Source organism: Megascapheus bottae, unplaced genomic scaffold (genome assembly GCF_031878675.1).
Source record: "Megascapheus bottae isolate mThoBot1 unplaced genomic scaffold, mThoBot2.hap1 HAP1_SCAFFOLD_43, whole genome shotgun sequence".
NCBI classification, from domain to species: Eukaryota; Metazoa; Chordata; class Mammalia; order Rodentia; family Geomyidae; genus Megascapheus; species Megascapheus bottae.
In genome coordinates this window covers 1887188-1902274 of record NW_028327392.1, presented here as the reverse complement: position 1 = coordinate 1902274, position 15087 = coordinate 1887188, and the positions used below count along the sequence as shown (strand labels likewise).

The following is a 15087-nucleotide window of genomic DNA, read 5'->3' as shown; positions in this document are numbered from 1 at the left end:
AGGACCTGGAGGGGAGGGATCCAGGGTTGGCCGCCTGGGTCACTCCTCTAGAGTAGGACCTCAAGTTTTACTTTGGAGGACAGCACCTCTACTCTCTTCACAACAGGTATGTTGGCCTGCTGCGTTAAAACAGAAAGGGGGAGATGTGGGGAGCCGGAGCAGCCGAGACGGCGCCTGTCCCCTGTCTCGCTCATTGTATACAAACTTCTTAGTTCTCCTTATCTGGTGTGTGAGTGCGGAGCCTTTGCTCGTTCCAGTCTGCGCGTATGACGTCAGAGGCCTGACCAATCCCGAGTTCTAAAATGACCCTAGCAACAGAGCAGCCAATGGAAAAAGTCCCGCGTTCTTTGATTGTTTATAAGCAGCTGCATTTCCCTGCCCCGCGCCCCTCTGCTTCAGCTCTCCCTTTAAACGAGTTGCTCTTCATTAAAAGCGTGATCCAAGAAGGATCCTCGGGTGGTGTCCGTTCTTCCCTGCTGGTCAGGGGTGCCGGGCGCGCCGCAGGGTTCCTGAAATATGGGGCAGGGACTGGAAAAAATAGAAGAGAGACAAACACATGGGGTTGGTAGGTCTGCAGCCCAGGTAAAGACTGCAGCCCCGTTTATCCTCAACTCAAGGCTTATATCCCTTCTTGAAACCAGGGAACTTCCAGGTGTTACATTCATATGATAAATCTCGGGTCATTTAAACAGAATAAGGCCAGAAAACCATAAGACAATAAAGCAATTGTCTGATGCAAATCAAGGTACAGTTTGATTCCACTCTGGCTCCCAATAGTTCTCAACAGAGCATCACACATTCCACTTCTTATTCTTTATTCCCTACAGCTTCTGGAATTGAGTCCCCTCCCAAAAAGGAAGGTCAAATATCTGAGGTTTTCTGATGCCTGAAGATGATCTCTGGCTAGTAGAGGATCTACTAGCCATTGGTTTCCCTAGAAAGAGAGATTGGATCCTTCACCAGTTTTTGCTAAGGCAATGAGCAATTCAAGGTCTTTAGAACACTGCCAGGATGGTTTTGTGATGACCCCAGTGTAGGGGAAAGAAGAGTGCAGAGAAGAGAAAGAATGAGAGATCCTCAGACCAAGAATGAGAGATAAAGACACACAGAGATAATGGGAGTATGAAAGAAGAAAACAGAATGAACTGGGAAAATAAGTATTTTACGAATCTTGTTCCAGCAGACGTTATCATAATACTTTCATGCCATATTCTTAACATTGTTTAAACTATCCACTGTTGTCCTATTTTCCTCTGATAATACTTTTTTATGAAAATATGAAAAATCCCAATTATATTGGATTGGAGTGTTGGTCACTATAAAAAAAAATAACTGACCAAAGAACTTAAATTGGGGAAAGATTCATTTGGGCTCACAGTTTCAGGATTTACTTTAAGGCCACTTGATCCCATTGCTTTGGGCCTACACTGACACTGAACAATCATGTCAAGGAGGCGGGTATCGTGGAGAAGGATTGCTCACCTCAAGGTTCCCAGGGAGCTGAGGAGAAGGAAGGGTTTGTGACATGATCCATCCTTCCAGTGACTTCTTTGGTTTCATGAGGCCCCAACTCCTAACATTTTCCCCACCTCCTACTAATGCTTTAAATTTAGGAAGCCCTCAACAAATGGATCTGTGGATAAAGTCAAAAGCCTCATAATATAATTACTTCCCCATACCCACCTCTGAACGCTGCTGGTATACTGGGGATCAAGCCTTCCACCTATGATCCTTTTAAGTGCACATTTCATATCCAAATTTTAACACACAAAGATGGAACCATACAGTGTATCCTGCAATCATCATCCCAACCTACAGTCATGCTTTGTTTATTCCTTCCCCACTCTTCTCAAACCCTGGGTCTCCCTTCCTACTCTTCTTTCCTCAACCAGGATTACTTTGAAGGAAATTCTATTCATCAGGTCCTTTTACCTCACAAGAAGTTTGGCATGACACCCAACATATGTACTCTTAAAAAAAATCCAACAACTGCAAAGCATCTACCCGACACTGATGACTGGCACCTGTCTGTATTTCTAGATACAGGCTGACATTTGAGAATGGTGTTTCAAAGCCAGCCCTGGCAGGAAATCCTTTCATTCTTAGTTCTAATGAAGAACCAAAACAGCCTGAGTTGGAGATGCGAAGTGGTACAGCACTGCCCTATTGCATCTTGCATTGCCCTATTGCATTTTCAGGCATCTTTCTCACTATTGCCTTTTCATTGTTTGCCCATCCTGGGGCTTAAACTCAGTGGCCTGCTGCTCAGTAGGCTTGAACTCTTCATAAGTGGCACTTTATCAGGTGAGCTAGATCTCTAGCTCAACTTCTGGATAAGTATATAGAGATGGATTATCTCAAAGTTTTCAGCCCTGGCTGGCATTATTCTTCAGTCCTCTCAGCTTCTGCCTCCTGAGTAGCTTGGATTACAGACATCAGCCACTCACATGCAGTACAAGTGCTTTTGCTAATTGGAAATGTGGCAGTTCACTTTCTGAACTCTTCTCAGTTGGTTCATCATCAGACATCTGGAGTTTCTCAAAGAGAATTCTAAGAAATCCTGTTTGAGCAACTTGCTAGGTGCCAAAGAGTATTGAAAGGTTCCCTTACAAAAAAAAAACATATTGGAGAAAAAGGCAGATAAAGAATCTCTTCTCTGTAGAGGACCCCTCACTAAGGGTACAGAATCATCTAGTGCAGCTATGTGGAGATGTCATTCCTCCTGATGAGGAACTATCTCCCAAACCATAGTCCTTTCTCTAGTGCATGACAACAGATTTTGTCATCGCTGTTTCAGTACCTTCACTGTTCTCATGGTCATAAGCAAGCCTAGAAGCAAGGGATTGTTCTTTTCATGTTACTGTCTGCAAGTCTCAGCTGGGCTCTTTTTCCACAATGAGGAAAATACATAAGAATGTTGATAATGTAAGGGCTCATTCTGAATGTTGTCTTCCTTTCTTACTGCTGTTCACAAGCTGAAAAAGAGAAGGAGATTAGGATACTGACTTTACATCTGGCATTCCCACTAAAGTGGAGGCTTTTGTTGCTTTACAGAGTCGCTATGTCCACTACTTTGACATCTTGAAGAATGTGTTGAACTGGGAAATGCCAGTGAAAAAACCTCTTAAAATTGTGAAGTTTGTGATTTACTCCATCCAAGGTAAGTGCTTTAGAAAGGAAGGAGAAGACAAAGAGGATGTGCGATCCACTATTTGGGAGGGTTTTGCTTATGTTATGCAAATGATCCCACATCACAGCTAAGGGTCAATGCATGTGACCTTCTCCCTCTTGGAGCTGCCATGTCAGCTCTCTTTAGATGCCTCTCTTATCCCTTACCCATTTCCACTTGAGGGGAGGTTCTACCCCTTGTGTTCTGTTCTCGATGTTCTTGTCTCAACCTAGTATAGATTTTTTTCATAGGAGAAGAGAAGATTAAAGAACCCAGTAGAGTCCTTCTTTCTCAGACTCATTTCTCCTTCATGGTTCATTTCAGCATTGCTGGCCCTGCCTCATTTTCTTGGCCAGTCCTTCCAGCGGCCCTTTCTTCTCAGAACTATAGTCTTTTCTCTCTTTCCTCCTCCTCTAAGCATCTCCTCACTATCTTCTCCATCAGGATGCCTTATTTTATTTGTTACCACCTTTGGCCAGGTCATATGCTAGCAGTCAGCTGGGGTTGTGAGCAGAAAAGACAAATAAGTGCTTAGATTTTAAAAATCCAACTACAATGCAGGGCTTCTTAAGGCTCTTTACCTAAAAGCCTCCTTACTGAGAAGGCTGACATGTAGAGGACCACAGTTTGAAGCCATCCCAAGCCACTCTGAGTCTCCAATTGCAACCAAAAAAAGTAAAATGGGGGCATGCCTCAAGTGATAGAGTGTCAGCTAGACAAGCTGAGCAGGTTCAAGACCCAGACTTCAAACTCTGCTACTTGCAATTACAAAAGTTAGACTCTGTTGCAGGCCAGGTTTAGGTAGTACAGACAAGGTTCCTAGAGGGCAGCACTTGGATTCCCCTGATCACCCTTGTTTGACACTCACACCTGAATCTCCATGGACATAGAACAGGTTTGGAGAACTTGTTCTTCTACTAGACTCCTCTAGCAACTGCCAAGTTGGTGCTGTTTCCAAGAAATGAGACTGTCTAGTTTAGACTTCCCAATATTGCTGGAAAGACTGGCACAGACTACCCAGTTCTCCAAAGTTTTCCCCTGGGTTCTCCATCTCAGTCTTCCCACAACTGGGGCTACAGGCTTGGGCCGCTCTACTCTTTTCCTAGATGAAGTCTCTCTTTACCCAGGCTGGCCTAGAAAAATAGTGAAAGAGGTTATTTATTTAGAGCTAGAAACCTAAACATGTAGAAGAAGGTGAGACAGAGAATTTTCACTTCATTTTGTCTGTATTTTGTCGGTGGGTGCATGGGGGGATCATGGGTTTCCAGCCCAACCTGTGAGTTGTACCTGAACTCTTCAGCTCAAGGCTACGACCCTACCCCTGTTCCTGGGTGTTGTCCCTGAGCTCTGCAGTACCCTTGAGCCAAGCCCCACTTCCTGTTTTCTGGAGGTTAGATGGAGATAAGAGTCTCAGGTCCTTTTGTGCCCAGGCTGGCTTTGAACCTTGATCCTCAGATCTCAGACACTAAGGAGCTATGGTTACTATGGAAGCCACTGAGCCCAGCTTTGTCTGTATTTTTCAAGGATGAAATTCCTTTGTGTGATGTAAATTGTTTAAATGTGAGGAAAATAAAGGCTTAGCACATTGTACTTGTGCATTTCAGTGGCTTATTGCTAGAGGATATCAGTAGAAAGCAGTTGGACAACTGGAACAAGGGAGAGGAGAGTGCAGCAAAAGCCATGTTTCCATCAGAAATCTTTCTGATGATAGTGTTTGATCCATGAAATTAAGAGACACCAAAACAAGGCAAGATGAAAACTCAATCAGACATGCTTCATGTTAATGTGAAATAGGCAAGGTTGAAAGGAAAAACTTCATTGTGGACTCTGAAACCAGATCTTGGAGGAAAGGATAAAGGAAGACGGGCCATTTGAACTGAGGAAAAGGTCACACACCCTGGGGTCACGTTGGTTATCCTAGCTACTTAGGAGGCTGAGAACTGAGTATTGTGGTTTGAAGCCAACCCAGATAGAAAACACTTATCCCCAATTAATTATAAATATTCCAAAGTGAAAGAGTATCCCATCCAGCGGGACATCAACTAGGGCCAAGAACCTAGAGGGAGGAATGAAAGGGACAGGCGACATGAAGAAGGCAGCAAGCCAAGCATCCTGATCAAGCTGCCAATTTTATTTTTCACACAAGGGTTTATATGCCTCTTCAGGAGAGGGATGGGGTATAGAAACTGCTCGGGGGAGGGGGTCCGGTAGTAGGATGTTTGCTTGGGGTAGAGGCCAGGTAGTAGGATGTTTGCATATCAACGCAAGCAGGCATGTGTTGCTTAGTGACCTACTTACAAGATGTAAGCACATTCTTACAGTAAGAATTCAGGGAGGGGGAGAATGTCCCCGATCTCCTCCCGTCATCTTGAAATAAGTGAGGGGCAAGGATTTAGGCAATATCTGAATTATGGTAGGCATTAACCTGAGAGGGGGGACAGAGGCCCTGATTCCTAGAATGGAGGCCATGTTGAGGAAGAAGCAAGACCCACTGGCTCATGTATCTGTCTATCTGCTGAGGCCAAGCATCTATTTGCAGGGGAATGGTTTTCATAGATGCCAACCTCCATGCTATTGGGCGTGTCCCTCAGGAGACCCCGAGACTGATGGCTGTTTAGGCTGTCTCCTCGCAGTCTTAGCTGCACCTCATGCAAATGCTTACACCTGTCAACGGTAGATGCATATCCCTCGGGTGGGGATTACGGTTCCTCTGGGGGCCCCATAGTCCTCATACTCATTTAGCATCTCCCTCATCTAGGCTGTTCAGCACTGGATGGAAAATTCACCCATCCAGAGTCACCATAATGGCTGGAACCAACTAGGGGACTTTGAGTTTAGCACAGAATGTCCTATCACCAAGAGTTTTTGGTTCCAGTCCTCTCAGGAAACGGCTGTGGGGTGGTGGTAGAATCAGGCAGAACAGAATATGTGGCAGCAGTTTCATCTCTCAGTAACTCCAATGGAATGTCACACCTCCTGCTGGGTTGCCTGCAAATTTCTGCACAAACTGGTTAAAGAAGCTAAACCTAAGGCCTGACTTTGGTGAATTTTCCCAATGATTCCCTGGTTGCTTTTCCTGAGCACACTCATTTTGTCAGGCTGACAACCCATTAGTTTTTTTTTAACCTTTTCTTTTTTTTACAAAAGAATTTATTAACGTTGATTTTTACATCATATTTTAAATGACAAGTTCAACATACAAGTGTTCAAGGAGGCAATCTCTATTTACAACCACTGGGACTTAGTATTTAGAACTTAATCACAATGAAGCTAAGGTTTGTATGTCATAGAAACACATTAATTTATGAAATAAAACATTATGTCTATAGAGTCATAGGTTTTTATGTCTATATAGAGGAGGAATTTAGATTAATGTGGAGAGAATAGGGGAATGCAGCCATAATATTTAACAACATATATCCTATGAACCTAGGGAAATGGAGAAGATAGGATAGGGGTTGATATATCCATCAAGATACATTGTACTTATAAACTGATTGGTTAATGTAAACCCATTTGCATAACCACCTAAGATACTAAAAGTATAAGTTAAAATGGCATAGAACTATTTCTCTCTAATGTACACAAACAGGATTGTTTGGGTATACCTGACCAATATTATCCTTGATATTGATTTATAAATTTGACTTAGAGAAAATTAAATTCAGATTATTATTATAGAACTCTAAAGGTAGCATTTCATAAGCAAGAAATTCTGGAAGCTCCCAATGTTTTTCTTTCCTGGAATGGTGATGTAGTAAGAATTTATCTTGTAGAAGATTAAGATATAATGATTTTTCTCTTTCTTTGCAATATTGTGAACTGCTTTAAGAGGCAGAAACCATTTGTAAAGGACAAATTCTATGCAAGATCAAATGATTAACTAAACCCACAACCTTAGCTGGCCAATATTTTCTCTCTTTATTCTCCATTGAGTTAACTGGCAAGACATTTTGCTCTGTACTCTAACAAACATATACGTTTTCTTTTTCACTTTTATGCAGGAGTAGAAGAAGGTAATGGAGCAGACCTGAAAATTGAAATAATAATGCAGCACAAGACTGTATTTACTTGTACTCGCCAAACCTGCACGGTGAGCCAAAGCTCATAAATGAGAATTCTCATGTTTGTTTCAATGCTCCCAGTCAAGTGGCATGATGGTCTTCCCCAAAGTAACACTCACCAAAAAGAGACATCTCTTGCCCTCTGTCACCATTCCAGTTGGCATTGCTTAGTTCAGATGCAAAGCAGAGCCTTGTTCCAAACAGTTTCTGAAAGACATTGTCAAACTGTGCTTCAGTTTACTGGTGCTTCGAATTCACTTGTGCCCATAAATGCTAAGAATGTCCCCAGGAATTACTCGAGGCTTTAAATGCATACATCATGTCAGTATTTGCCATATGATCTTCCTTTTGATCATTTTGATCATGTATTACAAAGCTATGATTCTCAAATGCAGTGTTCTTGAAGGTCACCTTGGCACTTGTGGAAGTGGAAAGTCATAGGTTCAAAGAGTGATGCAGAATCTGTCCACTCAGCAATGGGCTCAGTGACTGTCATTGAGATGTTTTGTTGGCTGTCACCTTGAGATCAGTAGAGACAGCATAGGGACTGAGGAGATGCCTCTTTACCCACAGCCATTTCTGAAATGTTCAAGAAATTCTCAAGACTGTGCACCTTTTCTAGGAGAAATTGGCAAATTTCCTTTTTAATCCCAAAGGAAGCTTTCAGAATGATTCCCAGGTTCCTGTTGTAACTTCTGTACATGCACACAAGTGTAGTGTGTTGTGAGGTTATGTAATATATTTGAATTTAATCTCTAATCTATGAGTTATCAAAACAGTGTAAAAAGTGACCATTTTCAAATCACTTTGTCACATAGGACACTGATCCCATCAATTCTTAGCCCATATTTATTCTTATTTTCCTGGATTTTAAGCTCTGAATACATAACAACCCTAGTGTAGCCAAGCTATTTCCATCAATATCTGGACCTACAAATTCCCATTAGAGAAGACTGACTCATCTGTTTGGCACATGGAATAAAATTCTCAGTTTCATTGATATTTTTGCTGGTTTCTCTTCTCAGGCCTATATTATTCCTCCTTTATTAAAATCCTCCAGTGACCAACTGAAATTCTACTTTCTAGAATATGCTTTGTTATTCAAACTTTCTGCTGTATACTGCCCTCTCATAGGACACACTTGCACACTTCCTTATAAAGCTTGAAAACAATATATTATTTTCATATTGTTCTGTATGTAGAAAACTTCCTGAAAACTTGAAAAGCATGTGAGAGTCTTCTGTGGGTATGTTTCTTGAAGCCTAGCATAGCTTTCTTCTTATTCTATGATGGTATATGAATATCAGAGTAATACATGGGATGATTTCATAGTTGTTAATCCCCAAACTTGACCTGTTTGAGGTCATTCCATTCACTGGAATGGCTCATTGACTTCATCAGCAACATAATATTTGTCATGAAAGTGGGGTCAATTATTCATTGCTTCTTGAACATCAATATACTGTTTCAGACTGAAGTTAAAAGCGCATCCTTAAAAGAATATAAAAATTGGATGATTCACATAGAACAGTAATGTGTATTACATTAGAAACTCCTGGTCATATAGGATGAGACTAAATGAAAGGATCTCTAGGATATTGAAACAAGAGCTTTATCTTGTGTGATTGTGGCTCTTAATGCACTCCGTTATTCCTCTTCTGTTTAGTTTCCTTCTGGTTAATCTCATATTGTTACTGTATCTGACTTTGTGACCTGGTATATTGTATGTATGTTTATTTGATTATTTAAAATAGGAAAGAGAAGTGGGGAAACAATATGATTGGGAGAGGTGTTGGGGGAGGAAAATGGGGACAAAACCATGAGAGGTGGTATCAATGTGTGAGAAGTAAGACACCTACTATCTGGTGAATATAACTGTAATCCCTCTATACATTACAATAAACAAAAAGACACTTGTCAAAAATGAATACTTTGCTTCTCAAGTGCAGTCTTAAGATAGCTATCAAACATTTGGAGCCTAGTACCTTTACCACTTCAGAAAAAATTACTGCTATTTTGTATATGAAATTACCGAGCTATGAAATTATGAGTATATAATGGATTAAGGATGATTTCATGAGTGAAAAAGAATACTAATCGCTGGCAACACTTTGAGTTCCTAATTCCATGTGTTCATTAACAGGTTGTCCATGATATTGATACAAATAGAGCAATCTTTTTGGTGCCCAACTGTCCGGACTTATGTGATGATGTAAAAGTAAAATTTTCTTCTTCGGTGAGTCCTCAAGTATCCTGCATGATTGTATGCTCTTTTGTTTGGTCTGGGTTTGCGATTTCCTTTGCTGCAGTTCCCTACAATAGAAAGGACAGATAAAAATGCATGTCTCGGGAAGGGGAGGAAAACACAAAACAAAGTCATCAGGATTTCTTGTATATATTTAAAATATTTCTGATCACTTTCTTCTGAATTGTAAGCAACTGATACCTGTTACTTATCAAATGAGAAAAGGATGAAAGCAAAGATGCTAAAAAGAAACCGACATTGTTGACTTTCCATAAGAGTAATTACAGTTATCTTGTCTATCTTTTAAACACGCCATGATCAGTGTGTTTACCAAATGTGAGGGAGATTTTACTTTCCTGTCCATAATTATCTATTGACTTGCTATCATTAGTATGACTGTGTAATTTTAATGGATCAGCCGTACATGTCATGTCTGAGTGTCATATATGGCTATAATGATTTTCTATGAAATCATCTATTCCTACTCTGAGTAAGAACTTCCATGTGTTCTGTATGCCCTCCTTCATTACCTGCTTGCTCACTGCTGAGCAGTCTTAGGTACTGAGATGTGAATGTGAATGTTGAAGCAAGTGACCACCTGGGAAGTCTCTCCATTTCAATGTTTCCCCTTGGATAACAGAACCACTGTGAATTCTTGCTTAGCTAGTGTCTCTAAACAAACACTGTGGTTTTTCTTCCTGGTGCAGGGGGTCTTGATGAGAGCTAGTTTTGTGATTATTAAGGGTTAAGATGGGATGGCATGCTTGTGAAAAATGAGGAAATTATTGATTACTGGTTTGTTTTGTTTTTGGCCATACTTTGGTTTGGATTTTTGCTTGGTTTACTTGCTTGGCTAAACATCTATCACTCGAGTCATGCCTCCAGCCCTGTTTGTTTACTGGTTAACGTGGAAACAATATTTTACTTTTTGCCATGGCTGACTTTGATCCTCCAGATCTCAGCTTCTTGTGTAGCTAGCCATCACCAATATTGATGCCTAATTATTCAAACTAGCTGTCAGTTATGGAAATAGATGTGAGTTCTATGTCTTTGGGCTGACTCTCAAGGACTCTGTCTCTGGACAGGACCATACATTCCAGCTTTGTTGTGATGGAGCTCCAGGTGAAATGGCTGTGGATGCTGTACAGTGTGTCTTTCACAGGATGATTGTTTACCCTGGTGGGGAGTGGCTTCATGTCTAATTGTCCCACTGGTGACCATGGATCCTCCTCACAGGAAACTTGTTTGTACTGACAGATGACCTATAGCTGCTGTCTGACTTGTTGTGTTTTGACTTTCTACCAAATTAATCACTCTAGGAAAACCCTGAATAGAGCAGGTTGTATATGCTTATTACATAAGTCACCAACAAAGCATGAAAACACAACACAGTGAATAAGAGAAGCAGTTTATGACAGAGAAGGGAAAGGCAGCACATCTTTCAGGGCCAGTGGATGGAGGGGAGCCATCCGGGGGAAACTGATACCTGACAGTGGAGGGACACAAGGCAACCTTAGAAGCAAATAACATTCTCGTGGGGGCCAGGTGTGACCTTAGCAGGTTTTCCATGGGAGGTTTCATTGTGGTATCCATTTTATTATACAAATCACCTCTTTCTTTAATCATGTGTTTTTAGAAGCTTCCTAACTATTATGATGACTGTGCATTCTTCATGTGGTTCCATAAATCTCTCATAGAGAAAAACAGGTAAGGACAGATTGTAAGACAGATTGGCAATTCCTTTGTCTACTATACTAAGCTCATTTTCTACAAAAATAAATAATTGCTTAAGCAAACATTTCCTATCCCCTACCATAAGGCAATGTGTCAGTGAAGAGGCAATTACCCAGATCATAGTAATGATCAAGTTCTCTCACGAAGTGTACATCTACCCGGTTCCTGGAATATAGAAAGGTCTAGGTGGATGTCACTTTATTGGGTCATGATTGGTGGGATTAGTCTAGGGAGGTTTTAGCTGGCTTTCTTCTGCTGTAGGCACATTTCCATGTAGGACAGAAGTTTTAAGGCCTGAAAAGTATTAACAATTTCAAAAGCATTGTTTGGTTAACCTCCCCTTTGAAAAGGTTTCCTCGTGACTGAATGATGTATTATTGCTAAGAACCTACTACTTTATCTAGAAACTCATTCCTAAACCTACAAAGACTCAGTTTTCAGGAGTATTGACCTGTGGTGGTAAAAAGAAAAACACTTTCTAGATCATTCATATCAAGGCAGAAATGACTGTTGCCATGTCATCATAAAAGTGTGAGGATAGATATGAAGACCTTGGAGCTGGGGGAGGTGGCTCAGGCCTATTATCCTAGCTACTCAAGAGCCTGATCTGAAGATGAAGGCTCAAAGCCACCCTGGGCACTAAAGGACTTGAGACTCTTATCTCCAATTAACCTCTAGAAAAGGGAAATAGGGGTTGGGTTAAGGGTAGGGTGTTATTCTTGGGTTGTAGAGCTCAGGGACCACACTCAGGCCCCATGACCCACCAAGAGGGAGGAGAGAGAGAGAGAGAGAGAGAGAGAGAGAGAGAGAGAGAGAGAGAGAGAGAGAGAGAGAGAGAGAGAGAGAGGAGAATGAAGACCTTGGGCCATGAATTTGTCCTAGTGGTAGAGTGCTTGTCTAACATGCACAAAGACCCAGGTTTGATTCCTCGGTACCACATACATAGAAAAAGCCAGAAGTGGTGTTGGATAGTATTGGTTACATCCAGTGCCAGACTTCTCTTGAAATCTGAACTGGGCCTGATAATACCTCAAATCTATTAAGACAACAGCAAGAAAGCCTCATCTCTACAGAATTGTAACTCACATACAATTTGATTTTGGAAAGAGTAAACTCTGCATTTAAAGGAAAAATTCTATCAATTTTCCTACGTGTCCAGCTGTCTCTTGAGCAAAGTCCTCGACAAAGGCAGGGTGTTTACTTGTTGCTTCTTGTCAAACTGGTTCTTGCTAAAGGATAGCTTTGTCCTTTCCAGCACCATCACCTCATTGGAGATTATAAGAACATTGGATCCTCCTTTTTGTAGTCATTTCTGGAAAATTGGTATCATTTTTCCTTGCTTGATAAATCTTTTTTACACTGATGAGATTGTGGCTTAGACAAAAACATCATTTCACAGATTCAGGGCGATATATCTGGGCACTGGTGGCTCAGTGACCTGTCATTCTAGCTACACAGGAGGCTGAGATCTGAGGAACACAGTTTGAAGCTAGCCTGGGCAGGCATGTCTATGTCACACTTATCTCCAATGAGTCCTTGAAACATCAGAAATGCAACTGGAGCTCAAGTAAGAGAGGGTCAGCTTGAGCAGAGAAAGTTTATTGAGAACTCAAGGTCGTGAGTAGAAACCCCACTATTGACATTAACGAAAACAAAGACAAATACAAAAAAAAACCCAGGACACTATTTGATTACTAGGTTTCATTATACACCCAATTATGTCTTGGTAATTATTGTGACAGTCCTGGGGCTTGAACTCATGTCTTCTGCACTGTTCTTTGGCCTTCTCAAGGCTAGAGTCCTACCACTTGATCCACAGCACCACTGTCAGCTTTTCCTATGTATGTGGTACTGAGTCATTGAACCTGGGTCTTCATGCATGCTAGGCAAGCACTCTTACACTAGGCCAAACTCCCAGCCCCTTGGTAACTTTTGTCAATTATAAACACTTAGAATATATGTTTGTTTGTTTATTTGAAGTAGGGAAAGGGGGGAAACAACATGATTGGAAGGGGGTGGGTGGAGGGAAACAGGGAGAAACACATGAGAAGGTGTATTAATGTGTGAGAAGACCTGCACCTCCTACTACCTGACAAATGAAATTTAAAAAGTTTTACAAAACACTTAGATAATATGCTCAAAGTGGGTGTCAGTAATTCTCTAACAGTCACGTTGTGACTGATCAATTTGTTTCTGAAGATTAAGGTCTTTTATGTCATTCCAAAGAGGCAGAATGGGCTAAGTAGTGAAGACAAGTAGGACTTAAATCCTGGTTGCAGCCAGCAAGTCTCTGTGTAAACAAGGGTGTGCTATTGGATGACTCTTCTGTTTTGGTTTTATTGTTCTTTTTTAATGTCAGGAGAATGTAAAGATGGATTACAGTTATATTCGTCAGGTAGTAGGTGCATTTCTTCTCATATAATTGTACCCCTTCTCATGCTTTTGTCCCCTCCTCCACCTCCCAGTCCTCTCTTTTCCCCCCTTCCCTTCCCTGTTTCAAATAAACAAATAAATGTGTATACAATATACCAGGTAGTAAGTCACACACAGTAACAACATGAGAAAAACCATAAGGGCAAAAAAACCAGAAGAGAAATAACATAGTACATTAAGACCTACAATCACATACTGTAAGCCCTAAAAGAAAATGTAATGACTTTTTTTCCTGTCCTTAGACTTTATTTAACACGAGCTGACCTGGACAATCCACATAAAGAAAAGACATGGAACATATATCGTCCAGACTTTGCTGTAGATATATTCTTTGAAGAAGTCTTTCAGTGACAAACACACTATATACCCATCACTGTTTAACTTTTCTGTATGTTTATTAAATAAATTATATATTGGTAATAGTAACCTCTCTTCAGAGTGTGTATGTTTCTATGAACTCATCAATGCATGTATACATATGTACATACATCATAATCTTGAATTGGCTAGTTTATGAATTTACCAATTGTATGTCTCCACAACTACTGGCCTTCTTCTCTCAACTCATTTTCTTTCTTCCCTTTGTATCCATTTTTCAGAATTGCTGGAGTGGTGGCTCACTCCTGTAATCCTAGCTACACAAGAGGATGAGATCTGAGGATCTGGGTTCAAAGCCAGCCAGGGTAGTAAAGACCATGAGACTCTTATCTCCAATTAACCACTAGGAAAACCGGAAGTGGCCCCTGGCTCAAGGGCCAGGGCAATAGCCTTGAGCTGAAGAGCAAAGGGATAGTGCCCAGGCCCAGTGTTCAAACCCCATGACCAGCAGAAAAATAAAAAAGTACTGCTAGAAAATATGCATATAATTTATATCATTCTACCTCTAATAGTCTATAGTGAAAATAATTTATTTCCAATACACTATGTTACAAGCTCTTTAAATTTTAAAAAGAGTTTTCAGGTAAGATAGGTATTTAGAACTACTTATGTTCCAGCAGTAACCCTCTTGGGAATTTATCCAAAAGACTGAAAGTCAGTATACAATATATATATATATATATATATATATATATATATATATATATATATATATATATATATATATATACCTCCATGTTCATTGATGCACTAATTACTATGCAATCATGTTATGGAAACAGCTCAGATGCCCTACATCAGATTGATCCAGAGAGAGAGGAAGGGTGAGGAATTTTATATCAAAATGGACCTAGGTAACTTGAGAAATGGAAAAGATTGGGAGAAATTGGGAAAAATGATTGAAGGCGTGGCATGGATCAACATGCATTGCACTCAGAAAGTGACATGTTCAATTGAAACCACTAATTAAATATTATGTACTAATTAAATGCAATGCAGAAAAGATTTTCCAAAGATGCTTCAACTGGGAGACAATGCCTCATGCCTGTAATTCTAGCTACTCA

General features: G+C 40.6%; 1 protein-coding gene across 1 annotated transcript in view; it reads left to right on the top strand.

The window, feature by feature from the left end:
- Window positions 1-14009, top strand: part of LOC150039989 (phosphatidylinositol 3,4,5-trisphosphate 3-phosphatase TPTE2-like) — a 34450-nt gene extending 20441 nt beyond the window's left edge. The window contains exons 7-11 of the mRNA XM_090327492.1: window positions 3055-3160; window positions 7186-7262; window positions 9377-9469; window positions 11115-11185; window positions 13888-14009. Of these exons, the coding sequence (XP_090183618.1) occupies window positions 3055-3160; window positions 7186-7262; window positions 9377-9469; window positions 11115-11185; window positions 13888-13996 (456 nt within the window). The 3' untranslated portion in view covers window positions 13997-14009. The remainder of the gene's footprint in view (window positions 1-3054; window positions 3161-7185; window positions 7263-9376; window positions 9470-11114; window positions 11186-13887) is intronic.
- Window positions 14010-15087: the final 1078 nt, after the last annotated feature.